The sequence below is a fragment of the Lactuca serriola genome, chromosome 8 (assembly GCF_051521515.1).
Source record: "Lactuca serriola cultivar US96UC23 chromosome 8, Lser_US96UC23_V15, whole genome shotgun sequence".
NCBI classification, from domain to species: domain Eukaryota; kingdom Viridiplantae; phylum Streptophyta; class Magnoliopsida; order Asterales; family Asteraceae; genus Lactuca; species Lactuca serriola.
Window position 1 is genome coordinate 212,811,807 of NC_136415.1, and position 22,958 is coordinate 212,834,764.

Below are 22,958 nucleotides of genomic sequence, written 5' to 3' on the forward strand. Positions count from 1 at the left end.
ACAATCACTTTTATTTACCAACGACTTTTCTTTTTCGAGAAAGAAACATTTGTTTGATAACTGTGTATTATTTAGAATTAAAATCCTTTTGATAACATTTTACCACTATATATCCACCATAAACCCTCACCTTTGTATGTATTTGTTCCTATGAATCCCGAATACATATCTTGTCACTTGTCACTTCACTGATTTCTACTAAATAAACTACCTAGTTCTCTATTTCCAATAAAACTTGTACCACATTCATAACCACCAACTTTGGACACATTATCTGAAGTAGCAATTTAATTCAATACTGACAATGTACTTTATTTCTTTACCCACAATAGCAACAAATTTACATTTTTGATGAAAATAGCAATGTCACTTTATTTTCTTATAAGACCAATAATAGAAATGTACTTATATTTCCCAACCACAAGGGTAAAGTACTTTATTTGTTACGTATTAATAAAAGTACGTTTCTGTTATGTGTAAGTATAATTTGCTAACATAAACCAATATAAAATCATGTCATTTCACATATTAATGCTAAATAACAAAAGCTAATGAATCAATAATTCTGTAACAAATTTGTTGTAACATTTATAACAATCAACTTTACGAAGAACCCAAACCCCAATTTATTGCATACTCTCTACCTATACCGCTACATAACAATAACCGAAAAAAAATTAGATTTTTAGACAATGGTTTTACCGTACTGTGTTGGCTATCCGTTGATGGTAATCGACATTACACTGATACCGACTGACTCTCACGATGTAACTTCTACAAAAAGAAGATCGTTTGTTATACAGAACAGAACAGAACAAAACAGGACAGGACAGGATAGGATAGAACAGGATGTTTTCTAGTGTGTTTAGTCAAGTGTAGGAAAAAGAAAAAGTTAATGAATATGCTTACTGGTTTTGTTGAGTTGACTATATGCATAAAGAATTGCCATTATAACGATAAGAAAAGCAATCTGCATATAAAGATCATATATGGGATATTGTTAGAAGATGGTTGTGGTTGAAATATTTGGATTATAAGGGCATTTTAGGAAATTTGAATCCCTCACCAGAGGTGGACCGTAGGATGAATCGTTGTCGGCTATGTAAGATTTCCTGATGAAGGCCAAACAATTGGAGAATCAGAACAATTGCAAGAAATACCAACATACTTTACTCTTTTGACCATTTTGCCCCTATAACTTATGTTGTTAAACCATAAAATGACCATTTTGCCCTCATGATCTCTACCTCCTTTTGTACATGGAATAGGAAATTTAAAAAAATATATATATTTGAAATACCTTTTGTGGAGGGTGCCAGAGTCCCTGCAGATTTTTAGGACAATTTCTATCCTGCTTACTGTTGTATGAGCATTTGGATCTTTCAAGTTAACCTGTTATTTGTTAAATACATAAACCCCCCATTAAAACTTAAGAAAAAAAATTGTTATTTTATAAAATTTATAAATACAATAAAATAATAATAATAATAATAATAATAATAATAATAATAATAATAATAATAATAATAATACCTTGGACCTAAGAGACGAGGAAAAATCATAAAATGCACCATACACGTCTGCCATGGTTTTAGTCTGATCAATTATTTTTGCAGTAAGACCTAAAAAACAAGACAAATTACTCCACAGGTATAATTTTGGTTATATGTGGATTTATAATTTATACAATAACATTTCACATATTCCCAATTTTTGTAACAAAGTAAAATTTTGTATGTAAAAATATTTCAACAAGTTACCTCATGAATGCTTACTTATGGAAATATGTTTTACCTTTTTACCAATTTATGCAACAATACAATGTATTTTTTTCAAAAAAAAAAAACTTACCACGTCTCAATTTCACTACCCCTCTGAAAACTCCAATGTTATTGTAGCAAAGAGTCAAAGTTCCAATTGCCATAATCTAATACAAGATCAGTTAAATGTCCATAAAGAATACTTAAACTGCAATTCTGCATCTTGAGGTTTAATTTAATAACTCATCATTGACTTTTAATAAACGAAAGATATCAAAGGCTAAATTTCAGGGGAATAGCAACATACTTTACTCTTGCTACAAATATGGGCGATGTAGCTTAATTTATTTACAAATAATAACAACATACTTATACTTTTTATTGATAACGGTTTTATGCAGAAAAGTCCCGTTATTTTGGGAAAAAAATTGATAAAGTCCTAAATGTTTTTTTTTAATAGAAAAATCCCAATTATTTAACATTTTGCCCAAATTAATGAAAAAGTCCTTTTTTTTTTTTTAATTTTAACATGAAATGAAAGATTAAGTGATTTTCCCAAAGATAATGAGACTTTTCTTTTCAAAAAAAAAAAAAAAAACATTTAGGACTTTATCAAAAAATTTCCCAAAATAATGGGACTTTTCCGCATAAAACCCTTATACTTTTTTTGGGGATTTTGAGCCAAAATGAAATAATCGGGACTTTTATGTTCAAATTCTTTTTGGGGGACTAAAGTGAAACTTTTCCGAAAATATTGAGACTTTTTTGACAATTTCCCTTTTTTACCAATAAGGAATATACTTTATATTTTTCCCATAATGGAAACATACTTACACTTTTTTACTCATAATAGCAACGTTTTTACTCTTAATAATCATTGTGGTTGAGACAGGACACAAAGAAAACAACTTATACTGTGTTTGACAACATTGGACTGGGATCGGAAGATGTCAATCGGACAAAATTTGCAAAAGACAAAAATGTCCTCCTCATCAATCATTAAAAATTGCCTACAAAGATTTTTTAGTCTAGTCCAGTCCAGTCTAGTCTAGACTAGGCCAATAATGTCCTGGCTGACAGCCAGTACTGTCATGTCATATCATGTCTTGAATGGGAAAAAAAAGGCAAAAGGAATACCTGAGGTATAGCACAAAATTTGAAGATTGCTGGATCACGTATTCCGGATAAATACTTTAAACAATCTTCAATATGTATTAATGCGTTTGTAATCATATCATTCAGACATTGAATGGCCTTCACTGAATTCTCTTTGTGTTTCAAGTCCTGAGACACGTAATATCAATAACTGGTTAAATGGAATTTGACAAAACAAGTTGTACTGCATTTGACGTACATTAAAAATAGCCCTAAAAACCTTTCTAGGGCTATTTTCAATCAGGAGGGGCATTCACGTCTTTTTCAAGACAAGACATCATCCCACCTTTTTAGGTGGGGAAAAATATTGCAATTTTTGTCTCCATTGACATGAATTCTAGTCCAATACATGCCAAATTCAGTACAAGAAAGTTTTTGAGATTTTTTTTTTTTAAATAAATGAAAAAAATATTATGTGTATATATTTATACCTCTGGTTTACTCGCGTATTTACTCCAGACCTGGCGAGGCCAATAAACACGGGATTTGGGTTGTTCATTTATGTCCTCAAGAAAATCCCTAACAATGTTTGTTTTCTGCAAAATGGTACCAGAAATAATAAATATTAATGTAGTTCTATTAATTTATTTAAAAATATAGAAGTTGATTAAACAAATATAAATTAAATGTTTGTAATATATAAGTGTATTCTATATGATATGCATTAAGATAATAAATAGATCAATGTAACTAAATGGTAAAAGTAAAATAGCAAAAAGTAATTTTTTTAATTAATATGTGAAACCCAAAAAAATGACATGGCATTTCAAAATTTCAATTCAACTTTCAATATATGTAAGATGAACCATGACTAGGCATTGCAAATACCATTTGAAGCCTTTGTGTTAATATAGGATGCTCTTATAAACAAAGAAATGAAATTACATTGATTTGTGATTGGGTAGATTTTTCAAATTACAATGTTGTAATATAGGATGATATTATAAAACAAATAAATGAAAGTACATTGCAATGATTACCTGAAGAAATAACCCCATTGAATTGGAGGTAGATTCAGGAAACATTGCTTCTTTTCCTGAGGCATAAAATAGTTTTGACAATCCTAATCCAACATGTCCAGCAACATAATGACAATATTCATCATAGTCAGCCATGCTTACAACTTCCTGCAAAAAAGTCAAAATAATCTTTTCTCACAACAAAGAAAAAGAGAGAAAGAGAGAGATGTTGACTAAAGTTTAATTTTGTCCCACTGACATGGGTCCCACTTTAGGCAATCATAACATGTACCTCTTTGCATATAAACTTTGCCATTCCTGCCCCCATTTTCATGGTGATATCCTCAATTGCCTCCTGATAACTGGACAATAGTTGAACATTTTGTAAATAAATCAGTAGAAGGATAACATGTGAAAAAACACATATAAGTACATATCTTGAGTAACAAATTAGATTAGTTAATCTCACAAATCTTCAGAAGGCTACTTCAAGTATCTATTTTGATCAAATCTAAGCAATTTATGACATGGCATAACATGAACATGTTGTACTTTGTACAAGATGGTATTTGTGCAAAAAGACATGAATGCCCTCCTCATCTAAGTCAATCTTATCATGTCCTCAAATGATAAAACCAGAAACATGATGAGAAACGTATCACTAATGCTTTCGGTTATGTTGATTTGAAATCCACCAACCATTACAAGATACCTAAGATTCCACAATCAAGAGTTATGTGTAAAAGCAACCTGCCATTGAGCTCCAAAAAGGCAGTTGAAACATGATGAAATTGGTCCATGAGAATCCTGTATTCCTTAGTACCACCTTCAGGAAAAAGAAACAACTAGAATCAGCATGTAAATCATGTATGAGGGATAAGATCTCAAAGATTTAAGAAGGGAAGGCAATACATTCAGTACTCACATGAGAAATTCCAATCAGGATCATAGATATGGCGATGAAATTCCATCAGAATTGGTATCTTCACCATAGTATCTATCTTTGTATCATCCTCTGGTCAAAAGGAAAAATCATTTCTATTACTTTCTCGGTTAAGTCAACAAGAAACACACATATATAACATACATGATTAAGTTTTGTCCCCTTTATGTACATTAAGTTAAAAAGAAACAGCATGTAAGTAAGGATTACTGTCTTTTTTATTAAATAGGTGGATCACAAAGACCTTGTACATTAAGTTTGTGTTTGTTACACAGGACATGATTGACAGGAGTCCCTCTCCCAACTTTTCAAGTAGGACAAAAAATTGCAATTTTTGTCTCATTGACTCAGTCTCAATCCTAGTTCAGTCAGATGCATAGAAGACCATCTGTTATGTCATATCCTAATAATAAATGGGGCCCAAAGGTGTTAGTAGGCTACCTAATTTGTACAAAAAGTAAAGAAGCTACAAGTGATGTAAAATAATAGAACCTACACATAAAGGTAACAGAGCATACCAACAGTGTCAAGGGCTCGGAGAAGCAGATAGAAAACGCACACCTGCATCAGCAGCATGTTGACAAGAGAATGAGGAAATCCAGCAATATTTTAACAAAAAGCTGAACTTATAATGAGATTGTTGTATCTTCTACAGATTAACAAAGTTAGCATAGACTCCATAAAGTTAGCAATACAGATTATTGTATCTTCTACAGATTAAGAAAGTTAGCATAGACTCCACAAATTTCAATGCAGCAAAGTGTCCACCATACAGATATTTCTTTGCTATGATCTCAATACCAAAATTAAGAAAATTCTTTTCTTGCTGCTAACATGGAAGATAAGAATAAGTTTTCCATTGTGTTTTCACTTATTGCTCATTGATAGATATCACAGTGACAGAAAACAAGGAGTGAGGTTCATAATGTTAATAGTTTTCACTTAAATGTTTGATTGGCATAATAAATTCAAACACCTAAAAACATACTTATTAAAGCTTGCAACATTTTTATGATTAAATTAACTAAACCACTCACGATCCTGAAAATCTAAAAACTCTAACGTAGAAGGAAAGTTGATACAACAAGACGTTGCAGGAATGTATTGAATTCATGCATTCATAATCCAAAAAATCAAAATTCTTAAGAAATTTTGAAATATATGCGTCATATAGACGTGGATTGTCGATCAATTACACAATTCGCATTAACGATCGTCAAACGAAAACCAGCTGATACAGCGAAACATTAAATGTATTAAATGTATGTATGTTTTGGATTCATCATTCACACATTCGCATTTAGCAACCAACAATTTTGACGAAAAATTGAAATCAACACATGGAAATGGAATAAGAATAATAAAAAGAAACAAAACGATAAACGCGAGATCGCATAACTTACAGCGTCACGAAGCTCGGAGCCAAGCTGTTGAATAACGAGGCCGAAGCTTCTAGAAACCTTATGAAGCATTGAATAACAAAATCCCCAGTGTGGCTCCGTCGGGATCTGTTTCTCCGCCTGCTTCGTCGCCATCATGAGCTTCATCAATGGATAAAAATCATCAGGATGCTGTAGCACCGCCTTTAAAGTCCCCATTGTATCGTGACTCATTTCAACGAGATGAATGTGCAGATCGGAAGAAGAAATATCAATGGGATTATAATGAGATTGTTGGAGTTTGTTAGGATTAGGAAGGGGATGATATTATGGGGGCTGGAGGGAAGGGAATGTAGGCCGGCCGGTACGATTATTGCTAATGCATGCGAATGTGTTATCGACCGCTTGTCCAAATTGGTGATTCTATTTTCACATATAATTATATTTTTATTTTAATTTAGATAGAGACAAATCATAATAATTAAATAACAATGTATTTTTACTTATAAAAATATAATTTCAGATCACTATTTAAAGGTTTATGTTACAAGTTTATATTTCATAAACAAAAAATTTACTTAATGACAACTAGGTTTTTATTTAGTAACCCTATCATTTATCTTGTAGGGAAAATGACTAAAGGGGTGTTTGGGATTGTTTTTGAATCAAACTGTCTTTGTCTTTTTTGTAGAAGAGTTTTTTGCAAAAGGAACTATTTAAAATATATTTGAATTAGCAAAATGACTTTTGGTATAACTTTTACATGTAAAGTCACAAAAAATCATATTTTTGTAACTTTTTGAAACCCCTCTTTTTCGTCTATACAAAAAGTCATTTTTAAAAAAAACTTTTCGATATCTTTTGGCTTTTTAAAAAAAATTAAAAGTTAAAAGTGCAATGCCAAACATCCTCTAAAAGTATCCATAATATGAAAGAGTCATGAAAAAAAATTCTAAATTGTAAAAGCTCATTGTGTCCCCACAAAAGAGCATCTATGATAGGAAAACCTCTTTTTTAGAGATTTTTCATGAAAAACTTTAAATGAAAAATTATTTATATCCACTAGAGAGCTTTTTCTATTTGAGTATATATCTTTGGTATTTTACTAGTGTCTATTTGATATTTGCTTTGAAAAGCTCCAAAATCCATTACATCATTGAAAAAACTCAAGAGAATAGTTCTTGAAAAAACTTTAATATGAAAAGCTCCTCTAGTGAATTTTTCATTTTTAGTAACAATTTTTTGGCCACTAAAAAGCTATTGAAAAACTATTATAAAACTTCTTTTGTGGATACTCTAAGAGAGCTTTTTCAATATGATTATCTGTATTTTGATTATGTAGTTGTCTATTTGCAAATGGTTACAAAGTTATGAAACCTAGCACATTATTGAAAAAGTTCAAGAGAAGAGCTTCTTAATTAACAAAGTCATTTCATTTACAAAAGTTTTAATTTTTTAAAAGACCTTTTAAAAAGCTCTTATCATGAAAGCTCTAAAGAGGGAAATGAACTTTGGGTTATATACAAAAGATACCAATAATTTTTTTTGAATAATTATTACCAATAATCTTTTAATTTTGTATATGTTTTATCATTTCTCTATAACTTTGTATAGATTTATTAATAATCTTTCAACGTTGTTTAAAATGAATACAAATGAATAATTTTTGTATACATTTGTCCAGTTACTTGGTTGACACGACATGTCATGTGGCTCCTCAAGTGAATTTTTAGCTAACATGACAATCACATGTAATTAAAAAAGTGATGTTAGGATTCAAATTCAGGAAATTAAGAAGCAAGTGCACCTAATTTATGGTGCTTACCACTAAGCCTTTCATTAATATGTATATATCTTATATTCACTTCATACGATATTTTTTGTATTTTATGTACAAGTATGAATGAATGCATACACAACATGGTTTTACACACACACAAACACACCCACACACACGCACACACACACACAGACATATATATATATATATATATATATATATATATATATATATATATATATGTGTGTGTGTGTGTGTGTGTATGTGTGTGTGTGTGTGTTTCCCTAATTCTTATCATGAGTATTGTGTAAGAGTGTGACATTGGCTTTACGCTCAAGAGTTGATCGAAATTGAACATTATAACCTTTGCTATGGCCACAAGTTATATACTGTAACACCCGTTGTTGAGCATTTTCTTTTTAACCCTTGAAGTTGTTGTAACTTGCATTTTAGCCACGTACACTGGGCGTACTAGCCATGTATGACGGGCGTAAGTCATTAAAGGAGTCAAGATGGATGAGGGAGTACGTTGGCGTACATGTGAGTACACCAGGTGTACTCGCACAGTTCCTAAACCCTAAATTTTAGGGTGTGACCCATAATTAATTACCTTATCACTTCTTTGGACATCCTCTCATCCAACCTTCATTCCCTCTAAACCCTAAAACGAAACCCTAGCCTTGTGAGTGTGATTTGAAGCTTGAGAGTGACATTTTTGTGCTCTTGGTTGTGAAGGAATGATCATTCAAGAAGTGGTGGTGCTTGCAAACCTTTGGATCCAGAATCTATCCTTCCTTATCTATCTTTTGAAGGTATAAAGTTCTTACCTTGGGACTTATGTTGTTAGATATTGCATGGTTTTATGCTTCTTTTGTCCCAAGACTTTGATCCTTGTGAGTATGGAGTACTTCAAGGTAATTGATTTGTCCTTTCAGAGGTCTTAGAGTGTTGTGATTCATAAAAATGTTAGTTGGACCTTCTCCTCTCCTTCATGCAAGTGTTTTGGAGCTTTTGGTGATGATGAAGTTAAGGTTTTAGAGGTTAAGCTCTCTTTAGCCATGAAAAGGATTAAAATCAGAGACTTTACGACTTATGACATTCTTTAGGGGCTAGAGCTGAGTTTGGAACGAGTCTTAATGATTAAGATATTATATGGAAGTTTTGAGACTTGCTTACTTACGGTGAACGTACCCCTAGCTACGCCCCGCGTAGCCAGATGTGAGACCAACTTTCCTGATTTTCGCTCTATGCCCAACGTAGGGTTGAGTACGTCGAGCGTACTGACCAAGGGTTGACTTCCGTTGACTTTCATTGTCTTTGACCACTTATGTCTTAGATAGACTGTGAAGGGTTTTGTAAGGGAAAATCGGTCTTTTACTATGAGTGTGGACTAGACTTGTCTTGGGCTTAATAGTATACGTAGGAAATACCTTAATTATTAATTGAGGTTAATTGGTGTATTTAATTAGGCGAAGTGTAGTTCTGGCAGTTCGGGTGTGAGTTCTATCAATCATCAATACTAGGTGAATCTCCTCACTTACACTCTTACCTGTATGGTAGAATAATTGTAGATGTATGTGACGACCAACTGGGTCTAAGTGTTATCACTGTGTTTGCATTGTTTATATGTGTTGAGACTTTGAGTAGTCTCCAAGGTTGTTGATAACCCACAGGGTGTGTTGTTTGCTTACTGAGACTTCATGTAGTTTTCAGGGTTGTTGATAACCCAAAGTGGTATTATGTGTTGTGATGTATGTAATATTTTTGGGGAACTCACTAAGCTTTGTGCTTACAGTTGTTGATTAAATACGTTTCAGGTAGTTCTGAGGATCGCTGGAAGGCAAATGCTTGATTGTACACGTTCGTTGGGAGATTATGTTACTGGATATTTTTGGGACACTCTAATATTTTGATGTAGAATTGTATTTGACATTATGACTTTTCTTGGGATGGTTTTTATGAAAACTATTTTTATATGGATTTAACAATAAAAATTTTGGTTTGAAAATTTGGACGTTACATATACTATGTCTAATTTTGAAGAAACATTCGGTTGACTATGCGGCTGCCGCATGTGAGTGACTTGCCAAAATCGGTAATGCGAAATGGGTAAGATCCTATTTCTCTAACACCCGTTGGAATGTACTCAACATTGATATTTTAGAATTCATCCAGATGTTACTGGTTCATCAACATACGGTGCAAAGTAGAAGTGTCTACACGACTTTGAAACAATTTCATGTATGTCTCAATTAGGCAAAACACAATATCAAACATTTACACTCGTTCTTCTATTGTTGCTCTTGTCCTATGTGCTTCCTCGATGACGTTCATTGTGTTCACAAACAGTCGTATATCTTCAAAAATTGTAATGAGGAACATTTGCATATTACACAATGCTAGTAATCTGGTTTGTTGATTCCATGATAAATGTAAGTACATGAATCAGTAGAAGTAATCTGGTTTGTTGATTCCATGATATAAAACGCAAAGAAACTTTGATATTTTGGTTGCAAAAAATTTGGAATGAGCACTATCCGGAATGGTATATCTAGTATATCAATGTGTGGGACACACACATACACACACACACACACATATATATATATATATATATATATATATATATATATATATATATATATATATATATATATATGTGTGTGTGTGTGTGTGTGTGTGTACAATCAAACTATAATATTAGGGCTTAATCTTTTTTTGACTACTTCATAATGCTTATTCTAAAACAAGTGGCTATTATTTTTTTGGGTTATTGTCACTGTAGCCCAACAATGTTTAGTATATTGGTTTAAATAGTCCCTCGTGATTTTTTTTTGCCTTTGAAGGGTACGAAGTTGTGTTTTACCGGTTAATTTGGTACCTTTACCTATTTTTGAAGGTTACAGTGCCTTGTCAATTGCCAACTAGGCAGGTGAGTCAACAATGACTCAGTGGTGAGTCGACTCATTGTTGCCACGTAAGCCAAAACCTAATTGCCACGAAGATAGAACTAATCCATCAGTTTACATCGGGACGTGAGGGCTTACGAACAATAACAATGGAGCTTCTTCTTCGTCATTAACGCCATGTACTTCTCATACGTTCTAATTCCAAAACTACAATCCTGGAAAGTGTATGTGAGATTTTCGATGTGGTGGTGGGTGTAATTAGAGAGAATGGGGTGGCTGAAAAGACAACGGTGGAGCGAACATCAGGGCCACCACCCTCGATTTCAGTATTCATAGACTTTATTCTTCTTCCCTTAAATCATATTACTTGCAGATTGATTAATTAAAGGAAGTTTGTGTAATGCGATTGATGGTTGAAGAAATTCCATGGCTCGATCTTCGAGCTCGATATCACCATAGATTTGAGCAGAATTCAATAATGATTCCTATATTTCAAATATATGTTCAAAAGGAATGTTTTTGATGAACTCAAAAGATTCGTTTAGATGCCCATATTTCCCCAAAACATCAATAACCCCTAAATAATGGTCAATTTATGGATCTGGATTGTAGTCGTTCATTGATTTGAAGTGTTTGAAGCATTCTTGAATCGAATTAACACTGGCACATGCTGAAAAAAGTAATCGGAAAGTCTCCTTGTTTAGAGTTAAGCCCAACTCTTTCATCTGGTTGTATAAAAACAAACCTGCATTGAGTTCCCCGTTATCTATGTAACCCTTTATCATTGAATGCCATAAGCTTAAGTCGTCTCATTCACGCATTCTGTCGAACACCCCACGTGCATCCCTCATGATGTTGCATTTTATGTATAGTACCATCAATTTAGAGTTCTAATTCACAAAACCATAATAGGGAGATCGAATAAGAAGCTACTGAACATTCTTCCCCAGTTTAAGATCGTCACACGAATCCAAAACAAGCTTGAAAACATCAGATCCTGCGGGCACACCTTAAGACATTAACTCAATCATTTCTTTAGTCGACCTATTTTTCCATAGCGTCATTAAATCCACATCCGATGGCGGAGATGGGTTGGTGTGTTGTCGTGTTTTGGGAAGAGTTGGTGGTTTTGTGGATGTGTTGAGTCACAGATTGGTGTTCGATTCTACCAGAGTCAACATTAGGGCCACCGCCGGAATCGAAGAAGACAACATCAGAGCAGGTTAAGATGAAAGACAACAAGGGATTTGATTGGATTTAGGTTCTACAGAAAGCATTACATTAGGTGTTATACGTGGCAATTGAGTTGGCATCTAAAGACAAAATTGCAAATTTGGTCCCTGTGGTATGTCAAAACTAGCATGTTTGGTCCAAAATGGGTTTGGCTTGCAAAGATGGTCCAATAGTTTCTATTTGTTGCGAGTTTAGTCCAATGGCTTAACAGCCGTTACCAAGCTCCCATTAATTTACCCATGCCCCTCTCACTTAAGGGTATTTTAGTCCATTCATCCCTGTAACTGTTCCCGCTAAAGCTCAATAAAAGCAGTTCTTCTCCTCCTCAATAAAGTAGACCGTCATTCTTTACCAAGATCAATAAAAGCCCTAGACACAAAATCAGTTCTGTTAGTTAAGCTGCGATTTGTAGAGATTATCGGTGGATGAACATACCAATGTGGCACATAAGGTTGTTAAACACACCCTTCAACCTTAAGGTTGTTTATGGTACGTAATTTGCCCCTTTTCATCTTTTGATTTCTTGATTTTTTTGAAGTAAGTCCAACTGAGGTGTTTTTTTCTTGTTTTGAAGATGGACACAACATTGTTTACCATTAAGTTGTACCATGGAGGTGAGTTCACCAAGTACCCTGATGTCCGTTACATTGATGGACCTGTAAACTATGTTGACATGGTAGTCATGGATGAGTTTTCAGTTCATGAGCTTGATGCAATCATGAAGGGTTTTAGATATGGGGTTCCTCTTGTTATATACTACCATTTTCTTGTGTCTGGTGGAGACTTCCACTTTGGTCTTCGCCCTTTAGGAAATGATCAAGATGTTGCAAACTTTTCTCAATATGTTAGTGAGCACAAAGTGATGAAGGTATACACAGAGCATGGTGAAACAAGACTACTCACCTATTTCTTGAATCCTAAGCCTGTTACCAAGGTTACCCTTGTATAGTTAGATGAACCACATGAGGATGTGCAACACATTGATGAAGCTCCTGATGACCAATCAAAGGAAACACCTGTGATGACTACACCTACTGATAATTTAGTTGATGTGGTGCCCACTCAAGCAAACCAACCTGAAATCCAAGTTAATGAAATAGTTCAAGTCGTATCCTTATCACCTGGATATAATAGGAGAAGGGGTATGAGCAAGGATGGAGTGATGGCATCTTGCAGTAAGAAAATATACTTTGATGATATTGGTGAGACTGAGCAGATAGCCAAAGACTTTGTTGAGGCAGCTACTGATTTTGATATTGGACTCTACCAACAAATACTACAAAGCAATGTTGATGGAGTCAATGGCACTGACATGCATGATGTCAATGAACCTCAGATGGATGAAGAAAACCAACCTCAAATGGATGAAGAAAACCAAGCTCAAATGGATGAAGAAAACCAACCTCAAATGAATGACTTTTGGGATTTTGACTATCAAACTGATGCTTTTGTCCAAGATGGAAGTGAAAACCAACCTCAGTCTAACATGGATAGTAGTGGAAAAGAAAATGTAAGTAAGGTTGAAAGTAAAGAAATAAGTGAAACAGAGCAGGAAGATGATAGTGATGATAGTGATTATTGGGTGGATGAAGATAATGTAATTGAAGATGTTGAAGTTGATATGAGGGATTTTAACATGAGCATTGATACAGAAGTAGAGTTCTTAGATAAAAGGGCTAGGAATCCTAGACAACATGAGAGTGATGAAGAAGCAGATGAGTTAGATGTCATTGACAATGATGCTTTTGATTCCATGGATGAGGATTCTGATCAGGACAGGAAGAGAAGAGCAGTTTTGAATCAACTAAGTAAGGAAAAAAGTTGTTCATTAGGTGAGGTTCATAAGTGTCATTTTAAAATAGGTCAAAAGTATAACAGTAAGCAGGAGTTGAAAGAGAAAATCAAAATGCATGCATTGGAAACAAAAAAGAATATTGCATTTAAAAAAATGACAAATCCAGATTGAGGGCCATATGTAATGGAGTTGTGGCATTTACTAATGATGGAGTTGGTGGACCTACCCAAGCTGAAAAAAGTAAAGGGAAAATTAAAGGGAAAAGTAAAGAAAAGGACAAACAAGGTGGGACAAGTCAGGAAAAAGCAGATTCTTCTTGTCCTTTGATGTTACATGCCTCGAGGTTTACAGATGCAAGCAGTTGGTACATTAAAACATATGAAGACAAACACACTTGTATGAATATAAGGAAGGTAAGAGCTGCAACAGCGAAGTTTATGTCCAAACAAATCATGGATCAGGTAGAATACAACCCTACTATCCCAGTTAAAGCTCTCCAAGAACAATTACAGAAGAAGTATGGAGTGGGCTTCTCAATCCATAAAGTTTTTAGAGCTAAAGCAGATGCAAAAAAGATTGTAGTGGGTGATTACAAAAAACAGTATGAATTTATGAGAGACTATATCCTTGAGTTGCAGTCAACCAATCCTGATACCACAGTCAAATTAGAACTTGGAGATGTTTCAGAATCTAATTTGGTGAAGTGCACTTCAAGATGTTTCAAAAGAATCTATGTTTGTCTAGGGGGATGAAGAAGGGATTCAAAGCTTGTTTAAGAGATTTCTTGGGGCTAGATGGGGCTCATATGAAAGGCCCTTATCCAGGCCAGATCTTAACTGCAGTTGGATTAGATTCCAACAATGGCATATACCCACTTGCATATGCCATTGTAGAGATTGAAAACTGTGAATCTTGGAAGTGGTTCCTTGAATGTCTTGGTGATGACTTGGATCTACATGCTATGTCTAATTTCACTTTTGTTAGTGACAGACAAAAGGTAATGGTTGTTTATTTATTATTTTTAATGTTTATTTGTTAAACATGTGTAATTTGTTGCCAGGGTTTGCTACAAGCAGTTAGTCAACTGTTCCCATGTGTTGGGCATAGGTTCTGTCTCATACATATACATGAGAACATGAAGAAAAACTGGAGAACTAAGGAATATAAAGATCACCTTTGGGATTGTGCCACAGCTACAACAATGCCAGAGTTTAACCATTTCATGCACCAATTCAGTTTATATGACAAATCAGCATATGAATGGTTGAAGTCAATACCACCACAACATTGGGAAAAAAGCCATTTCACAGGTAAGCTATTATGACCCTTTTACCCTTTTACCATTTTACCCTTCACATAACATTATGACACTTTTACCCTTTTCTATACAGGGAGAGCAACCACATACATGCTGTTAAACAACCTTTGTGAGGTGTTTAATGGCAAGCTAGTTGATGGGAGAGACAAACCAATTATTAGTTGCTTGGAGTTTATTAGGGAGTATATGATGAAGAGGATATGTAATGTCCTCAAGGTGCAACAAAAGTGTGTAGGCCCACTCACCCCAACAACAACAAAGATCATGGAGAAGAATGAAGCAGCTGCTACTCAGTACATTGCAGAATGGTGTGGTGATGAAAAATACCAAGTCAAAGGCCCATGGAATGATCAACATGTTGTTGATATGCATGAAAGGGTATGCAGCTGCAGGAAATGGGAATTAACAAGTATCCCTTGCAGACATGTGATTTCTGTGTTGTATAACAAAGCAGATCATGGTGAGTGTATGCAAGAGCTCCATACTTATGTCCACAAGGTGCACTGGCTACAAACTTGGAAAACGACATATGGGTACAAGGTGGAATTAATTAAAGGTCGGGCACTGTGGTCTAGAAGTGAGTGTCCAATGCAGATCACACCTCCCCCACACCGTAATCAACCTGGGAGACCCAAGAGGAAGAGAAGGCAATCCATGGAGGAGAACAGTCAAAGCAAGAGTCAAAGTCAGAGTCAAAGGTCAGATGTTGGTCCCAATGAGATTCATGGTCATGGTCCACATGGTAGTGGGAAACTAACAAGAAAGTTTGTTAGTGTGACTTGTAGTAAGTGTGGAAACAAAGGGCACAACTCTAGGACATGCAAAGGTCAGGGAGGGACTTGATGGTCTATGTTGGTTTTATCTTTTGGTTTGACTGTATTGAACAACTTTGGTTTGATTCCTAGATGCAGGATGTCTTTTGTTGCAATAACTTTGTTTTCAATTAACTTATGACATGTATTTTGAAGATGGTAATAGGTATTATGTCTTTAGTATGCTTTTGTGTTAACTACATATGGATGCATTATATGTTATCTTTAGAAGGTTATGTATGAACAATAGAATAAATCCATAATTGGTCAATAGATACCAAATTTTCATTAACCATTACTTTGCATTACAACAATGTTCCACATTAGCAAAAAAAATACTTAAACCAGACACATATACCCTATCCTATTACAAAAGATAACCACAATCAACCTGTGGACTTACAACAAGAACAGCAACACAACAACAAAAAAATCCAACTATAGACTAGGTAATACTTCAACATAATTGCTTGTTCTTTGATCTTCTCCATTGCTTTTTCATGCTTGCTTGCTTGTTCTTTTATATCATCCATTGCTTTTCGTAGCTTATTGATTGTCCTAAGCAGCCCTGGTATTATAACTTTGGAACGAGCACACATGGGTTCATCATACCACCCAATAAACCCACATGATGAATTCTTGAAAAAAAGAAGAAAGAAACATTAGATCATCAGGGAGCAGTCTTCAAAATAAAGTTTAACACACTTACCGGGTCAGGACATCCCCAAAATCGGCGCCCTAGGTTGTTATCTGTCCAGGATGTCCGAACTATCGCCCACTTTCTGCAGAAGCACATCACCATTGTCGATGGAGAAGATGAAATCACAGGGGGTGATCGATGGAAAATATGAAATCAGAGAGGGAGTGATAGTTAGGGCTTGTTGCTGGAGACGAGAATAGAGATTTTGTAGTCTCTTTATGGACTAAATAATAATAAAATAATAAAGGGGCTAGATGAATGGACTAAAATACCCTTAAGTGAGAGGGGCATGGGTAAATTAACAGGAGCTTTGTAACGGCTGTTAAGCCATTGGACTAAACTCGCAACAAATAGAAACTATTGGACCATCTTTGCAAGCCAAACCCATTTTGGACCAAACATGCTAGTTTTGACATACCACAGGGACCAAATTTGCAATTTTGTCGCATCTAAATCTGCTGATTAGAATGGGTGTCACCGGGTGAACCAATATACTAAAGTTTGTCGGCCTACAATGACAATAACCCTTATTTTTTTTCAAATGGTTATTTTATAAAGGAATAATTTCATATATGTCTTTTTTAAACATCAAAATATCATATGTGTCTGGTTTAATTTCTTAATATCATATTTACCATTCACAAACATTTACAATATCATATTTTTCCAAATCTTTTTTTGCAATGTTTTTAACTGTTTATAATAATTTTTATATATTAGAATTATTTAATAGTTAAAAAATGTAAACATGTTATTTCTACATCTATAATAATTGAACATCTATTTCTATATTGTTAGAATGTCGGCCCACAAAACATTTCCTCTTCAACTCTCTTCCATGAAATGTATGTATTGATTGTTTAATTTTTGTTGTTGTTGATTATTTTCATGTTCTAGATAAATGATATGTTAGATATTAACATTGATTTTGATGCTTAAGAAGAGTATATATATGATATTTTAATATTTAAAATTGATATTTTGATATTTAAAAAGGATACATACGGTATTTTGAAAGTATATAAATGATAAACATGATATTTAAAAATTAAGTTACCAAATATTTTGATGTTTAATATATATATATATATATATATATATATATATATATATATATATATATACATACACGCGCGAAATTCTCATAAGAATATATATGAAACTAGGTGAATGCCCGCGCATTGCGCAGAAGCATCTATATAACTGAAATCTTTAGATGTTCTTTTTAAATATAACAATAATATTATTGTTAAATCTGATATAATAATTCGTATACTAAAGAGATATAATATATTGATTATTTTGAAGAGTAAATTACACGAATGGTCCCTATTGTTTGGGGTGATTTGCGCATTTGGTCCCTAACTTACTTTTTTAACTCGGAAGGTCCCTACTATTTGTTTTTGTTACGCGCTTTGTCTCTACTGTTTATTTTTATTACACGTTTGGTCTCTGTCTTACCTAAAATGACTATTATTTAAATAGGGAAAAATTGCGGGGTAGGTAAGGTAAGGTGAATGGGTGGGGTTGGAGGTGTGTTTATTTAAATAAATTAGAAAATCAAGGGAAAAAATAGTATTTTTAGGCAGGGACCAAGTGCGTAACAAAAACAAATATTAGGAACCTTCCGAGTTAAAAAAATAAGTTAGGGACCAAACACGCAAATTACTCTAAACCGTGGGGACCATTCATGTAATTTACTCTATTTTGAATTATATGATAATATATACATCTATTAAAATTGCCTAATCTCAATCTTTTGAATGACCTCTACCCGCGTGTTACTCATGAATAAAATAAAATATAATATATAGTTTAATGTTATTTATAGTTGGAGTTATTATTAATTAATTTTTTAAAATTTATTTGCTTAACGTTTTAATTTCTATCATTGTAATCATTTATATAGAGTTATTTTTAACTATTGTTATTGTAAGTTATTTTAAGCTAATTATTTGAAAACTTTTAAATATTATAAAAGTATCTTTAGGAAATATTTTAGTTACATTAATATTACAATTTAGTTTTTGTATCTAGTACTACAATTTATCATTTTTAACTATTCACAAAATATTCTTTGGGTTTTTTAAGTGGAATTGAAATTTATATTGAAGTTGACCATGTAACGTTATATTTAAATTAACAAAATAAGTATTTTGTCAAAACTGTTCAAAAGTTATACTTTAAATTGATAATGGTTTACATACAACAACATATTAAATCTAATAAATTAAGTATAATATGTTAAAAGTTAAAGACATAACTTTATAAGTAGAAGTAAAAATATTATTTTAATATTGAAATTTAGTTTATTTATGATTACACTTAGGTTTGATACTTATTTAACCTTATTAACCAACTTATAATCATTATTAGAAAGACACTACAATTTATCAACTTTAACTATTTACAAAATATTCTTTAGGTTGTTTAAATTGAACTAAAATTTATATGTAAGTTGATCCTGTAATGTTATATTTAAATTAACAATTTAAGTATTTTATACAAATTGTTCAAAAGTTATAGCTTTAAAATGATAATGGTTTACATACAACAACATATTAGACCTAATAAATTAAGTATAATATGTTAAAAGTTAAAAACATAACTTTATAAATAGAAAAAATTATATATTCTTTTAATATTGAAATTTATTTTATATATGATTACACTTTAGGTTTTATATTTATTTAACCTTATTAACCAACTTATAATCATTATTAGAAAGAAACTGAAAAATCATGGAAGTTTCAAATGAATGTGGTGAAAGGAAAAATGAATGGGAGTTTCAAATGAATGTGGTGAAAGGAAAAACACTAGCTTTATAAGTATACCAGGCGAATGTCCGCACGTTGCGTAGAAACACCTATATAATCATAGTCAAAACTAAAAAAAAAAAACAATGCAAAATCGCAGGTGGGTTGAGAGAAAATCGTAGATGAACATCTGGGATTTCAGTTAAAGATTGGGGTATTTATACGGAAAAAAAATCAAAAAAGCTAAAAAAAACCACCTGCATACGTACAAATTGCTAAAGCACGACTCTGTTTTAGCGACTTGTACGTTCGCAGATGGAATGCTAAAATCGCAGATGGACTTAATCCATCTGCGATTTTCATGGCTATATTTGTAATTTGGGGTTTTTTTTTGGCTATTTTCCACAAAATAATTAAAGAATTTGGTTATATTTGCAATTTTCTTTTATGAGAAAGACACCACAATTAATCATTTTTAACTATTTACAAAATATTATTTGAGTTGTTTAAGTTAAACTAAATTTTATATTTAAGTTGACCCTGTAATGTTATATTCAAATTAATAATTTAAATATTTTATACAAATTGTTCCAAAGTTGTATCTTTAAAATGATAATGGCTTACAATCAATGATATAACAAAACTAATAAATTAAGTATAATATGTTAAAAGTTAAAAAACATAACTTTATATGTAGAAGTAATATATTATTTTAATATTGAAATTTAGTTTATATATGATTACACTTTAGGTTTGATATTTATTTAACCTTATTAACCAACTTATAATTATTATTTGAAAGAAATTGAAAAGTTATGAGAATTTCAAATGAATGTGGTGAAAGGAAAAATACATGGGAGTTTCAAATGAATGTGGTGAAAGGAAAAATGCTTCCTTTGTAATATAATATGATATGATATGATATTATATGATGATAATGATTCTCATGGTATAAAAATATGGGATAATGACTTGATAGGGTAAGATACTTTTTGAAATGTACACATTTAGTCCTTATTCTTTTTTTTTGTAAAATAAACCCTTATACTTTATTAATATGTACACATTAGATCTTTTTCACCAGATTCTATAGGTTTTGCTGTCACACCCCAAAACCAAGAACGACGGAAACGTTCTGGGGCAGAGGACGTCATGTACAATATCACAATATAGAAATATAGTAAACAAGAAAACAACATCATCCATTGCATTAATAATGTATTTTAATACAAGTGTGTTCTGTACAGTTTATAGACACCAAAAATATGAATCAAAATAAAAGATGAGTCTCGCAAGCGCTCCATCTTCTCAAAAGTTGGCATCGGTACCTGTCTACTAATGACCTGAGGATACAAGTTATTTTGAAAGAGTTAATCAGCAATAAAGCTGGTGGGTTCATAAGCATTTTAGTGTCATTATTTGTGTGAAAATGTTTGTAATTAGTTAAATGTAAAAGCTTGTAAATGTTTGTAGTAAAGTTGTAAATGTTAATGCTATGTGTAAAATGTTCGTAACATCCTATAAAATCCCATATTTTCTACTAGAAATGTAGTCTTCTACCAAGACTCAATGTTCGTTTTGTTTGTTTGTAAAAGTATGTATCTTTCCCAAGTTTAACTATCCTTATCAAAATATAGTTTGTACATTATCGTTTATCTAGAAAACGTTTCAAGGAAAGTGCATTAGGGAAAATATTATAGACTGTAGTTCTGTATATGTAAACTACTTTGATACTGCTTACCTTAAAGCCAGTGAATTATAAGGTAAGGTGAGATTTGTAACCATACTGATTGACGGCTGAAGAAACACGACGATGAAAGACGTCGATAATAAATGTGACATTTGTCACCCCATCAGCTTAGTCGGCCTAAGACTATAGCTAACAGTCAGGGTGCGGGATAGTCTGTCCCGTATAGATCTATACACAGAATGCCCGCTCTCCCTCCAGGAGACTCTGGTTACCAACATGACAACGGTGGAATCCACGTCAGGTATAAGTAAATCTCATATTCTAATTGTTAGGTTTGTGTATGTTCCTTCTGTTTACTTGTAAATGTATATGTATATGTTCTCTTCTTTGTATATGTATATGTATGTGTTCTTGTTCAATCCTCACAATAGTATGTTCTGAATCATGTATGAACTGACTCTTTGTATGTTTCATAGTACTAGAAGTAGTAAGTAGTATATCACTAAACTATACCTATTATAGTTTACTAGAAAGATTGTTTATATAACTGAGTGTATTGAAATACGACAGAAAGCTTATATGTCTATACATGTAAACATGATATATAACTAAGGATCAAACGACACTCGGACAAACAATAGGGGACTCTAAGTCCACAACCAAATAAGGAACAGGAAATAGAGCGTATTATCAGTCCTAAGTCCTTCAAACCTTACTTATATAAGTATATATGTATTGGACATGATTCGACAGTATATACGTTTAAAGAGTTTTGAGAGTAAAGATTTGGAAACTAGAACTGAGTTTTATAAATAGTTTAACATGTAAAAGTGTTTGGAAATCATTTTGAAGTAGTTTTGTTGTCAAGACAATTTAACGCATAGTAATTCCATGTGTATGCTAGCTATTAATCACATGTGATTGATATAATAACGAGTATGACTCAACTTGTATTCCCCCCCCCCCCATAAAAGCATTTAGAAACATTTAAAAGGTTAATTAAGGGGTATGAACTCACCTGTAGTGAGTGATGCAACGGTAGGATCGGTTTAGGAGGTTGAGTGTCAATTATGGACTTGAGCACAAACAAATCTTATTAACCATATAATGACATATGCATGTATACAATTAGCGTTTGAAACAACTAATTATAGAATTAGGACCACCTTAGGGGATAGTAAACACTTATATTGAAGTGTTACAATCATATATGATTGTATGTAAGGGGTGTATGGCTATACAAGGGAGTGAATGGTCAAAGTACACCATATTGGTGTGTGCGGCCACACACTCCCTATGAAGTGTGTCAAAACGTATTTTAAGGCCTTAGAACCCATCTAGGAAGGTTTCTCACTTCATGCTCTAGCCTTATATGGAGTTTATTGCCATTTTAGGACCTAAAAGGGGTGTGTATGGTTGCACATGGTGTGTGCGGCCGTACACATGGTGTGTGCGGCCATACACATGGTGTGTGCGGCCGTACACTCCTGAAGATCATGAGAAATGGCGTTTTTCCAAAAGATCTTCAAGTGTTCTTGGCCTATAACAAGCTATGATAAGTGTTTATACGATCTAGAGGCTTAGAAGTATGGTTAAACTCCAAAAATTTTAGCATGTGTTCTTGGTGTTCTTGAAGATCTAACACCAAAAACGTGTTTCCATGGATCTAAGTGGGGAAGAAGGCTAGTTAATGTCACACCCCCGAACCAGACGGCGGAAACGTCCGGGGGCTTGCGCGTGACTTCATCTTGAAATATCATTACAGTGAA

At 33.1% G+C, this 22,958-nt stretch overlaps 1 protein-coding gene and 1 pseudogene across 1 annotated transcript; both read right to left on the minus strand.

The window, feature by feature from the left end:
- Positions 1-534: 534 nt before the first annotated feature.
- LOC145070295 (squalene synthase 2-like) lies at positions 535-6,586 on the minus strand. The gene is made up of 14 exons (XM_079017233.1): positions 6,221-6,586; positions 5,336-5,378; positions 4,800-4,889; positions 4,625-4,700; positions 4,167-4,236; positions 3,896-4,042; positions 3,347-3,451; positions 2,898-3,044; positions 1,852-1,927; positions 1,534-1,622; positions 1,301-1,392; positions 1,067-1,112; positions 910-970; positions 535-774 (listed from the first exon to the last, which is right to left on the minus strand). The coding sequence occupies exons 1-14, from the start codon at positions 6,428-6,430 to the stop codon at positions 761-763; spliced, it is 1,266 nt and encodes a 421-aa protein (XP_078873359.1). The 5' UTR covers positions 6,431-6,586; the 3' UTR covers positions 535-760.
- A 4,622-nt stretch (positions 6,587-11,208) lies between these two features.
- Positions 11,209-11,976, minus strand: LOC145067846 (pentatricopeptide repeat-containing protein At2g15690, mitochondrial-like; annotated as a pseudogene).
- Between the last annotated feature and the right edge of the window lie 10,982 nt (positions 11,977-22,958).

What these genes read in the sequence shown, in the direction of transcription:
- LOC145070295 (XM_079017233.1), bottom strand. Translation starts at nt 6,430, where the DNA reads ATGAGTCACGATACAATGGGGACTTTAAAGGCGGTGCTACAGCATCCT. An exon ending in CAATGGGGTTATTTCTTCAG is followed by an intron (nt 3,452 to 3,895) that starts GTAATCATTGCA and finishes ACCATTTTGCAG; the next exon opens with AAAACAAACATTGTTAGGGA. An exon ending in AATTTTGTGCTATACCTCAG is followed by an intron (nt 1,928 to 2,897) that starts GTATTCCTTTTG and finishes ATCTTGTATTAG; the next exon opens with ATTATGGCAATTGGAACTTT.